The following is a 16,607-nucleotide window of genomic DNA, read 5'->3' on the forward strand; positions in this document are numbered from 1 at the left end:
ACTTTTTTTTTCTTTCCTTTTTTTGGTTTTGTTTTGTTTTGAGAGATAAGAAAAGTCTTCCTTGTGGTTAAACTTATTTTTGATTTTTTTGGGGGGAGCCTGGGGCAGGGTATGTATTTGGGTTACATCCAACTGTGCCCAGGACTTGCTCCAGGCTCAGTGCTCAGGGATCACTCCTGGCCGGTGCCCAGGAGGACTGAACCCAGGTCAGCAGAGTGCAAGAAGCCGTGCCTTAATTCTCCCTACAATCCCTCCCGACCCCCACCTCTCCACCCACACCCTATTTTTTTGGAAATTGCTGGAGGAAATGGTTGTCTTCCTTCTGCACATTCTAAGTCTCACTATAAAGAATTATCCAACTGCTCCGGTGTGCGAATTACCCATTTAATTGCCGACCTAAAAGGGCCAGTTCAAGCTGCACAGCACGAGCGCCAGACACCTGGCAAAGGCTCAGAAAGTTGTGTATTTTTTTTTTTTTAATTACTGGAACACAAATTCCTGCAGCCACCAACTACCTGATAATCCCCTACACACACACACACACACACACACACACACACACACACACACATACACACACCTGATAATCCCCTCCGCACACACACACCCCTGACCTGATAATCCCCTACACACACACAAACATACAAACACACACACACACACACACACACACACACACACACAGAGCAACCCCCCCCATCAAACACTACGATAAATTGGGGTGAAGTTCTGGGCAAAATCGGGGTCTTCCCTCCACGGATCTTTTTTCGTGGACCTTTTCGCGGCGACAACGTGGGCTACCTCGCCCGGGCACCGAGGCTCCGGAGTCCACGGCCGTGGGTCAACAACACTCGGACACCGCGTTCCCCAAGGGGCCCCCTTCCGTCCCCCCACCGCCCCCACGGGCTCTCCCGCGGCCGCGGGCCCTTTAACACGCGCCCGAGCGCCCGCGCGGGGCCGGCTCCGGGGCGCGGGGCTCCCCGCGGGGCGCACACGCGCGCTCGGCGCGCACGCCGGGCCCGGGGCGGCCCGCGGAGGGGCGGGTCCGCGCGCGGGGCGCCGCCGAGGGGCCTCGAGAAGGATCTGGAAGAATCCGGTCAGCCCGGGAAACGGCCGGGGGCGGGCCCGGGGCGGGCGCGGGGGCGGGGGCCCGGGGGTCCCCGCGGCTCTAAGGGAGGGGGGAGAAGCCCAGGGAGCAAAGGGGCAGGATGACCGCCCAGCGCGCAGGCGGCACCCCCGGCCCGCCCGGCGCCCCGCCGCCGCCTCCTCTAGAAAGTTCTGCGGCCGCGGCTCCGCCCAGCCCCTCCCCCGCGGCGGGTGGGACCAATCGCGCCCCCGGGCGCGCTGTCCCCACCCCCTCGGGCTCCCGCGCCCGGCTCGGCGGCGGGCTGCGGGCGGGCGGGGGCAAAGGTGCCGGGACTCGGCCCGCGCCCGCGCCCGCGCCCGCTGCCGCCCCGACCCGCTCGCGCCCGCTCGGGCCCCGCTGCCCCGGCGCCAACGGCGATGACCGCCGAGGAGATGAAGGCGGCCGAGAGCGCGGCGCAGGCGGCGCCGCTGCCCCTCGGGGGAGTGGACATCAGCCCCAAGCGCGACGAGGGCGTGCTCAAGGTACGGACGGGGGGCGGCTCTGCCGGGGCTGCGGGGGGCGCGCCGGGACCGCGCCGCGGGGCTGCCGCCGCCTGCCCGGGACCCGGCGCCGCTGCCCGCCGGTGGCCAGGCGGGAGTGGCGGGCCGGGCGGCCGGGCGGGCGTCCACGTGGCCGAGCCCCGCAGCCCCGCCGCCCGCCGCCGCCCGGCCTCGGCGCCCCCCGCCCGGCCAGGGGGCCGGCACCGCAGCCCCCGAGTCCGCCGTGCGCCGCGCTGCCGAGACGGGCGGGGCGGGGCGCAGCCGTGCTCGCCTGCAGCTGCGGCCCCCGGGGGTCCCCCCAGGTCGGGCTGCCGCCGCGCCGCCGGAACTCGCCCACCCCGGGCGCTGGGGTCTTGGGGGATCCAGCAGGTCACCGGAGTTCGCGTCCTGGCCCGGATGCCTTTGTGCAACTTGACTCTCGCCGGGGCCCGGCGGGCCGGCACGATCCCGGCCCTCCGGGTGAACAGCCCCTTCCCGAAGACGGGCACCGGGCAGCCCACCCGCGCCGCAGCCCTGCCGTCCGCACCCCGCTCCCCAGCTCGGGCCCCGGGCGGGGAGGGGGGGGCGGGAGAGCGGTGCACGCCGGGAGCGGTAGTTCTCCCCCCCACCCCCATCCGTGCCCCCCTGCACCTCCCCCCACCGCCCTTTTTTTTGAGTCGGGGCCTGGGGTGGGAGCTGCGCGTTCCTTGCCACGACTTCTCGCTTAGCTACAAATAGCGCGCGTTGCTAGGGGGCGGGCCCCGCGGCCGGGGCAGGACGTCTTGACCTGGGTTTGTGCGACCACGCAGCCTGTTTGGATCAGCAAGTGTCTGGGCTTGCTAATCCCTCGCCCGCATTTTTTTTTTTTTTTTGGTGCCCACTCCTTCCCCAGGAGTGTCTCTCCACCCCCTTGGCGCCCCACGGCGCAGCCCCAGGCTGCCTGTGTCACCCGCCGGCTCCTTCTGACTTTGCCCCAGGTCATGCCCTCCCAGCCGTGGCGGCCGGCCCCCTTCGCGCTCCTACCTGGGCACCGAGCCTTGGCACCAACCTCGACGCTCAAGCCCTGATCCGGAAACTTTCCCACGGTCGCCCACCCACCCTCTGGCCTTTCTTAATGGCTGGAGAGGGAAGTAACTTCCAGCCCGGATCGCTGGGACTTAACCAGCAAGGAATGTGTGTGTCCCAAGTCCACCCCTGTTGCTGCTCATCTATACAGCCCGGTGTTTTCTTGGGGGCGGCTCTATCCTAGTTTACGGTGGTACTGGCACACACCTGGTGGTGCTCGGGGCTTCCTCCAGGCCCGGCACTCCGGGATCATGCTCGGCTCCAGTGAGAGTGGATGGCCTTCCAGTGCGCGCTCTCTCCGAGATCCCATAAACTGCGTGCTCCCTGCATTGCCCAGACACCTCCTTTTCTCTGGCCTTTTAATTTTTTTTTATATCTTTCGAGGGGTTGGAGCCAGACCCGGTTGTGCCCTGGGTCAGTTGACTGCGTTAAGGCCATAAGCGCCTTATCTGCCGGACCATCTCGCCAACCCTAGTCTAGCCGTTTGGACCAGACCGGACGTGCCGTGACCTGGTGGTCACTGCCGTTTGAAAAAGAATGAGAAAATATAGCATGAAAGTGTCTCCCTGGGGCTGGAGCAATAACACAGCGGGGAGGGCGTTTGCCTTGCACGCAGCTGACCCGGGTTCGATTCCCAGCATCCTATATGGTCCCCTGAGCACCGCCAGGGGTAATTCCTGAGTGCAGAGACAGGAGTGACCCCTGTGCATCACCAGGTGTGACCCAAAAAGCAAAAAAAAAAAGAAGAAGAAGAAAGTGTCTCCCTTTGCCGATAATATTTTCTTATGTAGTTCTGTAGCGGCTAAAGTTTTACCTCCAGCAACTCTGAGAAAAGGAAATAACATCAGGGGCCAGAGAGACATGAGTGGACAGGCCAAAGTGCATGCTTGGTGTGTGCCGGGCGGGCAGTAGCCCCACAGGTGTGTGTGGCTCAGAACCCGAAGGAGGAAGAAAGGGATTAGTAGCTGTGCTCCAAACGGGGCCTGGTGAGAGCTCTGTGGACGGGGACACAGGCTCTCTAAGGTCTAGGTAGTTTGATTGACTTAGTCATGGGCAGATGGCAATTTTTTTTTTCCTTTTTGGGTCACACCCAGCAGTGCACAGGGGTTACTCCTGGCTTGTGCACTCAGGAATTACTCCAGGCAGTGTTAGGGGTAGGGGGCGGGCATGTGGGATCCTGGCAATTGAACCCGGGTCAGCCTCTTTCTTTTTTTTTTTTTTTTTGCTTTTTGGGTTACACCCAGTGATGCTCAGGGGTTCTTCCTGGCTCTGCACTCAGGAATTACTCCAAGCGGTGCTTGGGGGACCCTATGGGATGCTGGGGATCGAACCTGGGTTGGCCGCGTGCAAGGCAAACACCCTACCCTCTGTGCTATCGCTCCAGCCCATCGAGATGGCAAATTTTTTGGGGGGAAATAAATTTTTTTTTCCTTCACCATTTGGGGCCGGCACAAGGCATGTGCACTACTGACTCCAGAGCTGTCTCCCTAGCCCCAACGTTTCTTTCGGGGGGACGGGGTCACTGGTGGTACTCTGGCTGCTCCTGGGAGGCATGGGCATGGCTCCCCGCAGTGCTCGGGGCATCCCGAGGTGCCAGAAACCAGACCTAGGCCTCCCCGCAGAGCCTGTGCGCAGCCATTCGGGCTATTTCTCCAGCCCCCATGACCCCCACTTTGGAGACCAAGTCGTGCACGTGTCGCATGTGGGGGGCGGGGCGCGTCGTTTGGTGGTTACTCCGTCCTGGGGGCCTCACCTTTCCGTCTTCCAGGTCATCAAGCGAGAGGGTACGGGCACCGAGACGCCCATGATCGGGGACCGCGTCTACGTCCACTATACGGGCTGGCTTGTCAATGGCACCAAGTTCGACTCCAGTCTGGACGGGAAGGACAAATTCTCCTTCGCCCTGGGAAAAGGTAGGCCTTGTGGGTGGGCCGGCCGTGAGCAGGCGGCCCTGAGCGGTCTCAGTGGGAACTGCGGTCTCGGGAAGAGCTTATTACAGTCAGTTTAGTCAGTTGATTTTTTTGTTTGTTTGTTTTCGGGTTTTTTTTTTTTTTTTTTTTTGCTTTTTGGGTCACACGCGGCGATGCTCAGGGGTTACTCCTGGCTCTGCACTCAGGAATTACTCCTGGCAGTGCTCAGAGGACCATATGGGATGCTGGGAATCGAACCCAGGTCGGCCGCGTGCAAGGCAAATGCCCTACCCGCTGTGCTATTGCTCCCGCCCCAAGTTGATTTTTTTTTCTTTTTCTTCCCACTGCTCCGAATTAAATCAATGTTATCTCCTTCCCACTATCCCCTCACTTCCTCCTCAGGAGCGGACTAGATTGTTTCCTGCACCCCTTTGTTCAGAAGCAGTCAAACTTTTCTTTCTTTCTTTCTTTTCCATTTGGGGGTCTGGGGCCGAAAGCACGCGGCCCAGAGCACGGGCTCGGCCCCTCAGCCACACGCCCGACTCCTGAGCTGTTCCTCAGCCCTCTGAGACCTGAGCCAGCCATGCCGCCTCGCCGGGCCCCTGTCGGAAGCGTTTCCCGCTTCCCCTTGGCTGGGGCACTTGGTCCCTCCACGCCCGCCCAGAGCCGATCCCGGCCGGAGAGGACCCCGTTGGCTTTCTCTCCCTACAGGGGTGGTCATCAAGGCCTGGGACATTGCCGTGGCCACCATGAAGGTAGGGGAAGTGTGCCACATCACCTGCAAACCGGAATATGCCTATGGCTCAGCCGGCAGCCCTCCGAGTATCCCCCCCAACGCCACGCTGGTGTTTGAGGTGAGTGTCCGGCCACCGAATGCCAGGCAGACGGCCAGGCATTATCTCAGCCCCGGGTCTGGCCCACCTCCAGCCCTTCCTGCCACTTGGACACAGTGTAGCCACGGCTGAGGGCCTAGCCTTGGGGGGGGGGGGGGGGTGGGAGCGCGGTTGGCTCTCAACTCAGCTCATACCTCGCTGCTACCAGGAAGTGGCCGGGGAGAAGGGGACCCGAAACCCTCTTAAGGTACGGAGCCGGATGGGGGCTCAGGCGTGTTCATCTTCCTGCTGGCAGTTTGGGCCGTGGATGCAGTTGAGGCCGTGTGTGGCCAGGGGTAGGGCCAGGGCACTCTTCGTCCAGCCCCGAGACATCACGCCTTTAAGAGCAGTGGGCCTGGACGGGGCAGGGAGGGGTAAAGGGACTTGCGTACCAGCCAGCCCTGGTTCGATCCCCAGCACCATCAGGTATGACCCCCCTTATCCCCTGCCGAAAACAAAAAAGAGCAACCCAAGGAGGGGAGATGGGTTATGGCTAGAACTCCATAGATAAGGAGACCAGGGTGAGCCTGAGTGACGAGACAGGCCAGAGAGAGTCCATGGGTGCAAGGCCTTTGCCTCGCAACACAGCCGATCCCGATTCGATCCCGGCATCGCGTAGGGTATCCTGGGGCTAACCAGGGTCCCTCCCCAGCACAGAGCCATGACACTGGGGGTCTGAAAAGAGGAGAGCCGCCTCCCCAGGGGTGAGGGAGGAGGGACGCGGCGAGGGGCGGGATAAGTGTTGGGAGAATGAGGTGGCAGGTCTTGAGTTGTCACTTGGTTTGGGGGAGTCACGCTCATTGATGTTCAGGGGCTACTCCTGGCACTGCCCTCAGGAACTACCCCTGGCGGTGCTCAGGGGACCACATAGGGTGCTGGGGATCGAATCTAGGTTGGCCGCACTCAAGGCGAGCGCCCTGCAATCGCTCCAGCCCGTCACGTTGTTCTGAGCACCTACTTGATGGGGCTTTTCAGGAAGCTGGATTCTGGGGCCGGAGCCATCGTACAGCGGGGTAGGGTGTTTTTTTTTTTGCCTTGCACGCGGCCGACCCGGGTTCGATCCCCGGCATCCCATATGGTCCCCTGAGCATTGTCGGGTGTGACCCCCAAAAAAGAAGCTGGATTCCTCTGTGTTGAGCGCTCATGTCCTGGGGTAGCCCACGGAGAGCATCGTCAGAAGGTGAAATCAGGAGTGCCCGCCTGCTGCCGCCAACGTAGGGCCGTACCAGGGAGGTAACAAGGGACACTTCCTCTCCGGGTGAGGCCCTGCTGAGCCCAGGACAGCCACCAGTGTGACGGATCCATGGGGCTCAGGACTGCGGCCGCCGCCACCTGCATCACCTCGGAGCAGGAGCTTGCGCGTCCCGGTCACGTGACTCGTTGCTGGAAGGAGTTGTGTCACCTGATGTTTTGTTCCACAGGTGGAGTTATTTGAGTTCAGGCCAGAGGATCTGACCGAAGACGAAGATGGTGGAATCCTCCGAAGAATAAGGAAGCTCGGCGAAGGCCACGCCAGACCCAACGAGGGTGCTATTGTGGAGGGTAGGTCCGGGCGTCCCGTCTGGCCCGAGGTGCAGACCTTGTCTAGCTCTGAACAGGCCATTGTGGGTTTTTTGTTTTGTTTTGTTTTGGGGTTTTTTTTGTTTTTTTTTTTTTTTCCCCTCTTTTTGGCCACACTTGACTATGCCCAGCACTTAACTCCTGGCTCTGTGCTCAGTGATCACTCCTGGGTAATGCCCAGGAGACATAGGGTGCCAGGGGGGTCAGGCCCAGGTCCGCTGCGTGCAAGGACCTTACCCCGCGGTACCAGCGCTTCAGCCCCGTCACGTTCTTTTCCAGAAGTTTCTGTCTGTGGAAGGAGAGACTTGACATCTCTTTTACTTCTTGGCATAACGGAGGAGGCCCCCGGGCGCAGGCAGGGCGGGGAGGTGGAGGGGGGGTCGGCCTAGGGAAGCCCCGCCCTCGATTCCCTGCCCACTCAGGCCCCTGGGGCCCTCCCTTTCTCTGCAGTCGCCCTGGAAGGGTCCTACAAAGACCGGGTTTTTGACCGGCGGGAACTGCGCTTTGAGATCGGCGAGGGAGAAAGCCTGGACCTGCCGTGCGGGCTGGAGAAAGCCCTCCAGCGCATGGAGAAGGGCGAGCAGTCGGTGGTGAGCCTCCGGCCCAGGTGAGGAGCGGGCACCAACCCGGCATCCACGACGAGCAGTGGAGTCTAAAGGCCACCGATTTCTGTCCCTGCGCCTCTGAGCCTTCAGTCACCGGCACCCCCAGATGGCCCCCCAAGCCAAGCCATGTGTAGCCCAAAATCACACACACACACACACCCTGCGCGCGAGTGCCGTGTGTCCCCCACCGCCCCAATAATAAAGCACCTACTGTGTGCTGTCACTCATGATCCTAAGGTACCTACTGTGTGTTGGTGCCGTGCCGGAAATTCCGGGGGGCTCAGAGATGGCTGCCTCTGCTCAGTGAGGTGCCATTTAAATGAGTGATCTGCTGGTGTGAGTTCCCAGAAGGCTGTGGGAGAGGCAAAGCGACCCAAATTACTGTGCCCCCCCCCCCACGAGGGAGGATGTGATCTTTTTTTTTTTTTGCACCGCGTCTCAAGGGACAGGGAGGCATTTCCCAGGAAACAGAGCCAGGGGGTGGATGAGTCCGGGCTGGAGGTCCCCTCGGGGGCGAAAAACAGCAGGGAACGGATGCAGCTGAGAGCAGGCAAGGTGCCGCCGCGCCTCTGAGGGGTTTGGTTTGGTCTTGTTCTGTTTCTGCCTCCAGCTATGCTTTTGGCAGTGTCGGGAAGGAAAAGTTCCAGATCCCCCCCAATGCCGAGCTCAAGTATGAGGTGCACCTCAAGAGTTTTGAGAAGGTATCGTATGCCACACAGGTAGGGGGAGGTGTGGGATTGGGGGGGGAGTTGGGGTTTTTGGTGGTGGAAAATGTGCGCTGGTGAAGGGTCGGGCGTTTCATCATTGTATGACGGAGACTTGAACTGAAAACTCTGTAACTGTTCTCACGGTGTTTCAATAAATAAATTTTTTTTAAAAAAATGAGTTTTGAGAAGGTGAGTTTGTTTGATGTCTTTTCCCGCGCCCAAGCCCAGGTCCCAGCCTGGAGGGGACCCTGGGGTCCTGACTGTTCTGTTTCTCCCGTGGGGAACGGCAGGCCAAGGAGTCTTGGGAGATGAACTCGGAGGAGAAGCTGGAACAGAGCGCCATAGTCAAGGAGCGGGGCACTCTGTACTACAAGGTGAGCCCCGGGGGCTGGAGCGACAGCACAGCGGGCAAGGGTTGCACGCGGCCGGCCCGGGTTCGATTCCCAGCATCCCATAGGGTCCCCTGAGCATCGCCAGGTATGTGACCCAAAAGGCAGGGGGAGGGGGAGAAGATGAGCCACTGGCTGCAGGCCTCGGAAGACCTGCTGGGAGGGCTGCTCGCGTGTCACCTCCCTTGTCGTGCCTGCAGTGATTTTCTGTCAGGGCTGACACCCGGGTCTTCGGACAGTGAGACGTTCTCATGGGGGGGCTGGGCTCGGGGAGAAGACACCGTACCCTTAGGTTTCTGGTATCTGCAGACAGGACACTCCCCCCACCGATACCCCTGAACTCACTGGGGGCCTCGACCTCCCCACTTGTAGGAAGGCAAGTACAAGCAGGCAGTCCTGCAGTACAAGAAGATCGTGTCCTGGCTGGAGTACAAGTCGAGCTTCTCGAAGGAGGACGCACCGAAGGCCCAGGCGCTCTGCCTGGCCTCGCACCTCAACCTGGCCATGTGTCACCTGAAGCTGCAGGCCTACTCGGCTGCCGTCGAGAGCTGCAACAAGGTGAGGCTCCTGTGGAGCGGGCCGGGGGCTCGGCGCCAGTGCTCGGGTCCCAAGGCGGGTAAGGGACACACAGGAGGGGAAACGCCATTTCTGCACCTGCCGTGCTGGGGTCTTCACCTCTCCCTCTGCCACGATGGCTTTGTTCTAACAGTCCTGGGTCTCTCTCCCACGTCGCACCCCGTCCCCGTCCCCCTCTCCCCGCTGGGACGAAACGGGGGGTGCTTTCCTCAATGTTGGGCTTTTCCTGTACATTCAAGCTCCCGGGACCTTCCCCCCCCCCCCGTCTGCATCTGCCCCCTGGGGCCCACCTGGGACATCCCTCTCCCCGCCACCCCCCTGCAGCCGGGTGGGCCGCCTGCGCTGAGGGCTCCCTGTCCTTCCCACGCCCGTAGGCCTTGGAGCTGGACAGCACCAACGAGAAGGGCCTTTTCCGCCGGGGCGAGGCCCACCTGGCGGTGAACGACTTCGACTTGGCACAGGCTGACTTCCAGAAGGTCCTGCAGCTCTACCCCGGCAACAAGGCCGCCCGGGCCCAGCTGGCCACGTGCCAGCAGCGCATCCGCAAGCAGCTCGCCCGGGAGAAGAAGCTGTACGCCAACATGTTCGAGCGGCTGGCCGAGGAGGAGAGCAGGGTGAGGGGCAGGAGGGGCCCGGGCCGGGGACCGTCCCCTGTGCATCCCCTGTGGTTGCGAGTCCTGGAAACGAGACGTCTCTGGGCCTGGCCGCTGAAGGGCAAAGCGACTCCTGACTTAGCTGCTTTGTGCTTTTTTTAAACGTAGTTTTTTGGGTTGTGTGGGTTTTTTTGTTTTTTTCCCCCCAAATCCTAGTTCCAGGAGTAGCTCACAGGGCTGGGGCGCGTGGCCTGGATTCTAGCACCAGCACCACCTGGTCCCCTGGAGCGCCTCGAGGTGTGGCCCGAGCACACGCAGAACATGTATGTGTGTGTGTCCGGAGACTCCTGTGTAAGCTCGGTTAGTACACTGGCATGGTCAAACAAACTACACAGACGTGTAGCCAAGTCTTTGTCCACACGCAACTGATAGGACCAGTTCTTGCATCCTGATGTACGTATGTAGGTCACTGCATGCAGGGACACCAGCGTGGGCATAGATCGCGGGTTCTCTAGGTGGCACGAGCAAACGTGTCTCATGGCAAAGGGGCTTTCTCTGGGCATGTGTCCTGGACATACGTGAGGATGCGTATTTCACGTGGGTCTGTAAAAGAACTTGGCTCATTTCCTCCTTAGACTTGGCTTGTCTTCCATTGTGGAGAGAGACTGTATTTTATCTCCCCATTCCCAAATTTCTTGATTTTTTTTTTTTTTGGGGGGGGGAGCCACACCCAGCAGTGCACAGGGGTTACTCCTGCTCTGCCTGCACTCAGGAATTACTCCTGGCGGTGCTGGGGGACCATATGGGATGCTGGGAATCGAACCCGGGTCGGCCTCGTGCAAGGCAAACGCCCTACCCACTGTGCTATCGCTTCAGCCCCCGATTTTTTTTTCCCCCAGTGGTCAGAAGCAACACTACAAGTACAGGGCCCGAGAAAGGTCGCTTTGAACCTTTTGTTTCAGTTTTTGTTTGGGGCCCACACCAGGCAGTGCTCAGGGGTTATTCCTGGCTTTGTACTCTGCAGTTACTGCTGATGGGTCTCGAGACCTCACTGGATTCCAGGGATCAAACCCTGGTCTGCCACATGCAAGGCAAACACTCTTTTCTTCTTTTTTTTTTTAAATTTGAACCTTTCAATAATAAGGTTAAAAAAGGTGAAATGAACTTGATGGTACCTAGTTTATCCAGAATATCTTAACTGTATGCAGGTTTTTTTTCCCAAATTTATTCTTGTTCCTGTGTTTCTTGTTTTGTTGGGGGCCATACCCAGCAGTGCTCAGGGCTCACTCCTAGTGGTGCTTGAGGGACTATATGTGATGCCAGGGATAGAACCCGTGTTGGCCGTGTGCAAGGCCAGCACCTGCCCGCTGTCCTGTGGCTCCCGCCTCTACATTCCAGTGTTTTAAACCTCAAACATGAGTTTGAAGCAGCGGTATGTCAGATGCTCCGGTCACCACGGGTGTCCTGGTGGTCACCTGTAATTCCCAGTGACCTTGTTTCCAGTGACCTCCCCACCTCCCTTCAACCATCACCGCTGTTGCAGTGACACAGGAGTCCCACACACACCACACAGTTTGCAGTGACACAGGAGTCCCACACACACCACACAGTTGCAGTGACACAGGAGTCCCACACTCACCACACAGTGGGGCTGGCTGTGCTCACCACGTATGCACTCGGATGGTTGTGAAGTTGCCTTGGGTGTTGGCCGCAGCTTGGCAGAGGTCACAGTTCCCGGCCGGGGCGTTTGGTCCTGGTTCCAATACGGCCAGAAATTGCTGGCTCAGGCGGCGGAGTTGCCAGGGTCGTGCGCCACGTCTGGGGACGCTGAGCTTTTTTGGGTCACACCCAGCAATGCTCAGGGGTTCCTCCTGGCTCTGCACTCCGGAATTACTCCTGGCGGTGCTCAGGGGACCATATGGGATGCCGGGGATTGAACCTGGGTCAGGCGCGTGCAAGGCAAACACCCTCCCCGCTGTGCTATCGCTCCGGCCCCCATGGCCTTTGGCTTTTGGAGGCAGGCACTCGGCCCTCCGAGATGGCTCCAAGGCTGGGGCTAATCCTTTCGAGCAGTCTGGGGATAAAGGACCTCAGAAATGAGCATGTGCAGGTGTGTCTTTAGGACATACGTAGAGGGGAACTGCTGTGTCTGTGGAACTGACTCGATAGTTACGTGTTTTCTTCTTGGGGTTTTGGCCAACCGAGCTTTGTTCACACTGGAGCAGCCGACCCAGGTTCGATTCCTCTGCCCCTCTCGGAGAGCCCGGCAAGCTACCGAGAGTATCCCACCCGCACGGCAGAGCCTGGCAAGCTCCCCGTGGCGTATTCGATATGCCAAAAACAGGAACCACAAGTCTCACGATGGAGACGTTACTGGTGCCCGCTCGAGCAAATCGATGAGCAACGGGAGGGCAGTGAGACTGTGATTCAGCTTTGTTCAGGGATCACTCCTGGCAGGGCTTGGGGGAGGACTGTGGGGTACCGTGGATGTGGGGCAAGCACCCTACCTGCCGGACTGTCTCTCCGGCCCCAGCAGTGTGTTTCCTTTTGGCAAGTGGGGGCCACGCCCCGCCGTGCTAGAGCTGACTCCAGGCTCTGCACTCAGGAATGTACTCCTGGTGGTGCTTGGGGGACCACCTGGGATTCCTGAGATCGAACCTGGGTCTGCCGCTCGCCTGCTGTACTGTCCCCAGCGCTGGACTGTGTTTCCGTAGCTTGGGGAAGGAGTCACTGTGGGCACGGGTCTTACGGGTATCTGTGGCACAGGTCATCTGGACACAGGCGAGCAAGAGTGGGGACACGGAGGAAAAGTCACCCTTTCTCGGGGCTGGAGCGATAGTACAGCGGGGAGGGCATTTGCCTTGCACGCGGCCAACTCGGGTTCGATCCCTGGCATCCCAGATGGTCCCCCCCCCCACCTCAGGAGTAATTCCTGAGCCCAGAGCTGGACTGGGCATGGCAGAGCATAGCTGGGTGTGACCCAAAAAGCAAAAAAAATAAGTTACACTTTCTCAGGGCTGGAGCAATAGCACAGCGGGGAGGGCGTTTGCCTTGCACGCAGCCAACCCAGGTTTAATTCCCAGCATCCCATAGGGTCCCCCGAGCACCACCAGGAGTAATTCCTGAGTGCATGAGCCAGGAGTAACCCCTGTGCATCGCCAGGTGTGACCCAAAAAGCAAAAAAAAAAAAAAAAGTTACCCTTTCTCCTTAGACTTGACCGATGTCCCTCTCCCTACCCCCACAGGCGAGCACTATGGCGGTCTCCACAGGGGACACGGAGATGAAGGAGGAGCAGAAGCAGAACGTGGCCGGGAGCCACCCTGAGGTGAAGACGGAAGCATAGCCTCGCCCGGGCCCGCTACCTCCCTGCTCCCGACCCCCCTCTGCCCTCATAGTTTTGTAAAACTGAAGAATTTTGAGTGACTTAGACCTTTATTTTTCTATACGATTGGATGGTGGCTTTCGGGGAAGGGGGGAAAGGAGCAGGCTGGGGAGGATCGAGCTGGGGTCGCCCCCCTCTGTCCTGCCCCCATTTACACGTGTCCAGTGAACGTCCATCCGCATACACTCACCGGGATGTTAATTTATTTTGCTCCCTCCGTTTCGCGCTGTCCAGTTTCCAGTTAGTCCGAGGGGGTGAGTGGTAGGGATGGGGGGTGGGGGTCCGGTGTGAAACCATGCTGCAGAGGGGAGACCCTTGGAGGCAGCCATTTTTTCCCTCTTTTTTCCTCCGCCGGTCTCTTTCCGGACACGGGGTCTCTCTCTCTGGGTGCTAGGGGCGTGGGGGAAACCACCGCTGAGCTTGCTCCCTCTCTGTCCCCTTCCTCGCCCCCCCCCCAACAATGTGACTGAGGATGGCTTCTGGGACCTTGTTCCCTGCCCCTCCCACTGTGCGCTCCCCCCCCACGCCATGCCTCCCCCCCATCTCCTCATCAGCTTCCCTTCTCAAGTCATGGCCTCACCCCACCTCGCCTCAGCCTCTTCTGCACGTTTCTGAAGGTCCAGGCTCAACCTCAAGTTCCATGCTTGAGCAATAAAGTGGAACAGCAAAGCCTTGCACGTGTCGGGTCACCCTTTCTGTTGGGCTTGGGGGGGGCGGTGCTTGGGCAGGTACTGTGGGGTGGGGGGAGGGCACCAGAGCCGGGCAGCCGGTGGTTAAGTGGGTGAGGGGCACTCCCTGTGATGCCCAGGGCTTGCGCCTGATTAGGCACTGACCAAAACTAGGTAGGCCGCGTGCACGGCAAGTGCCTGCCCCGCTGTAGTATCTCCAGCCCCCGCTTCCCTTGCCTGTGACCCAGGTTTGCTCCCTGGCACCAAGGCTCCTCACCCAGGCCTGCCGTGGGTCACCCCTGAGCACCATCTGGTGCTCCACACCACCTCCACAAACCCCACCCCCACCCCAGAAAAAAATCATGAGGGAATTACAGGATTCATCTCCCGGTCTTGATTCAAAGGCAGAGAAGCCACTGTAGGTGGAGCTTCTGGAGTTGGGGCCAACAGCCACCAAAATGCCCCCACACTCCCCAAGCAGCCTGTCTGGTCTTCCTTGCTGTTTTCTTCCCCTGACATCATCATGCCGTTGATGGTTGAATTTCTCGAGTGGTCTCAGTAACGTCTCCATTCGTCCCAGCCCTGAGACCTTAGCAGCCTCTCTTTACTCATCCTTCTCAACAGTGCCGCATTGGAGGCTCTTTCAGGGTCGGGGGAATGAGACCCAGCATTGTTTCTGGTTTGGGCATATGAATACGCCATGGGGAGTTTGCCAGGCTCTCCCATGTGGGCAGGGAACTCTCAGTAGCTTGCCGGGTTCTCCCAAAGGAGAAGTAGGCTATAAGAGTAGGCTATAAGATGTTGCACCTCCGGGAGCTTGGGTTTTTTTGCTTTTTTGGGTCACACCTGGCTCTGCACTCAGGAATTACCCCTGGTGGTGCCCAGGGGACCAAATGTGATGCAGGGAATCGAACCTGGGTCGGCCACGTGCAAGGCAAACGCCCTACCCACTGTGCTATCTCTCCAGCCCCATGGGAGCTTGGTTTTTTAAGTCTCTGGATGTTGGCCGTGGGTGGGATTACACGGCACCGGGGGGCAGTCCCTGGGTGTGACCGCCTAGCTACTGGAAAATGGAAAATCTGGGTGGAAGAGGCCCAGTCCCTATCCAAGCAGGCTTGGAGGTGTCAGCCCCGGGTCCCACACACCTGGGTTCCTCTGCTGGTTTCTTCATGCGTGAGGCTTGTCTAAACATCTGGAGGGGGGCCTTGAGCATGGCTGTGGCTAGGCTCCGGAGGTCTTTGGCTGTGGGGGCTCTGCTCGGGGTGGGGAGGGGCCCCGGAGCCCACCCCCTCCGAGGGGCCCTGGAAAAGACAGCCAGGCACGGGGGCAAGAGACTCTGCCCTGACATGTAAGATGAAAGAATGAGCAGGTGGAATACGGCCTTGACCCTTGCCTCTGTTGGTAAGTGAAGTCGCTGCCACCCGACGTTGCCAGGTGAAGTTGACTAGAGGCCAGAGCCTGTACGTAGCAACCCTTTGCCAGCCTCTGCTGTGTGTGGCACGCCGGGCCTTGGACGCTCCGCGTGGGGAGCGAGATCAGAAGAGATTGTTCCCATACTTTGCAGGGGATGATTGCGGTTTTCTGTGGAAGTGGCCCGAGTGTGGGAGGTGCTGGAACCGGGGCTGGTATTTGAGTGTTCAAATCTCCCGGAGCCTGTTTATTCTCTCACTGACTTCGCAGCACAGCCTTTACCCTGGGCACTGGTGACTGGGTCCTTTCCCGTTCCGGGATTAAACTGGCCTCTGCAGCCAAGGAATTAATCCTCTTTGAGTGCTCCTACATAAACCTTATCCTAAACCCAGAGTTTCGTGAAGATCTACCTTAACCTGAGGCTTCGGAATATTATCTTATTTTTGGTTTGGGGTTTTATTTTTTTTCTTTTTGGGTCACACACCACGGCTTGTCCAGTTCTGGGCTTCTGCCTGAGTAGTTATGTTTAATCATCTAGAAGTATTCAGAGCTGGTAGAACAGTAGGAATTGCTTTTTTCTTTTCTTTTTGGGCCACACCCGGCGATGCACAGGGGTTACTCCTGGCTCTGCACTCAGGAATTACTCCTGACGGTGCTCAGGGGACCATGTGGGATGCTGGGAATCAAACCCGGGTCAGTCGCGTGCGAGGCAAATGCCCTACCACTTGCTATAACCCCAGCCCCCAGTTTTCAGTTTTTGAGGAGGAGGCACACCTGGTGCTGAGGCCTCCTGACTCTGTTCAGGGATCACTCCCCCCCGGGCGTCCTTGGGGGACCAAGCGGTGCTATCACTCCAGCCCCTTATCTCATTTTTCAAGATGAGGAAAGCAGGCCAGAGGTAGCACAGCAGCTAGGGCACCAATCTTGCACGTGGCTGACCCAGGTTCAGTCGATCCCCAGCATCCCATAGGGTCCCCCGAGCACCGCCAGGAGTAACCCCTGAGCATCACTGGGTGTGACCCAAAAAGAAAAAAAAAAAGCTACTAAAAAAGAAAGCCCGTGGGTTGTGAGAACTCTTGAAGGAATCCAAAGTATGCTGAAGTTCTTATCACCTTGGCCAAGAAGAGCCAGTCTTGCAAAACGGGCGATGAAATCAGTCCTGGGGCCTGAGATACGACAGGAGTTAAGGCATTCATTGTGCGCCCGGATGACCCAGGTTCGATCCCTGCTACCACAGCAAATGATCTCTGAGCACAGCTCTCAG

At 59.3% G+C, this 16,607-nt stretch overlaps 1 protein-coding gene across 1 annotated transcript; it reads left to right on the plus strand.

Moving 5' to 3' along the window:
* The first annotated feature begins 1,104 nt into the window (after positions 1–1,104).
* FKBP4 (FKBP prolyl isomerase 4) lies at positions 1,105–13,935 on the plus strand. The gene is made up of 10 exons (XM_055141832.1): positions 1,105–1,608; positions 4,439–4,583; positions 5,292–5,434; positions 6,874–6,994; positions 7,463–7,619; positions 8,228–8,318; positions 8,615–8,698; positions 9,086–9,271; positions 9,664–9,903; positions 13,128–13,935. Exons 1-10 carry the CDS (start codon positions 1,504–1,506, stop codon positions 13,224–13,226), a joined length of 1,371 nt encoding a protein of 456 aa, XP_054997807.1. The 5' UTR covers positions 1,105–1,503; the 3' UTR covers positions 13,227–13,935.
* Positions 13,936–16,607: the final 2,672 nt, after the last annotated feature.

The sequence above is a fragment of the Sorex araneus genome, chromosome 6 (genome assembly GCF_027595985.1).
Source record: "Sorex araneus isolate mSorAra2 chromosome 6, mSorAra2.pri, whole genome shotgun sequence".
Taxonomy (NCBI): Eukaryota; Metazoa; Chordata; class Mammalia; order Eulipotyphla; family Soricidae; genus Sorex; species Sorex araneus.

Bases quoted from the DNA above. Each gene is read 5' to 3' on its own strand.
- FKBP4 (XM_055141832.1), top strand. From the start codon at position 1,504: ATGACCGCCGAGGAGATGAAGGCGGCCGAGAGCGCGGCGCAGGCGGCG. The intron at 1,609-4,438 runs GTACGGACGGGG...TCCGTCTTCCAG, and splicing joins GCGACGAGGGCGTGCTCAAG to GTCATCAAGCGAGAGGGTAC. The intron at 5,435-6,873 runs GTGAGTGTCCGG...TTTGTTCCACAG, and splicing joins ACGCCACGCTGGTGTTTGAG to GTGGAGTTATTTGAGTTCAG.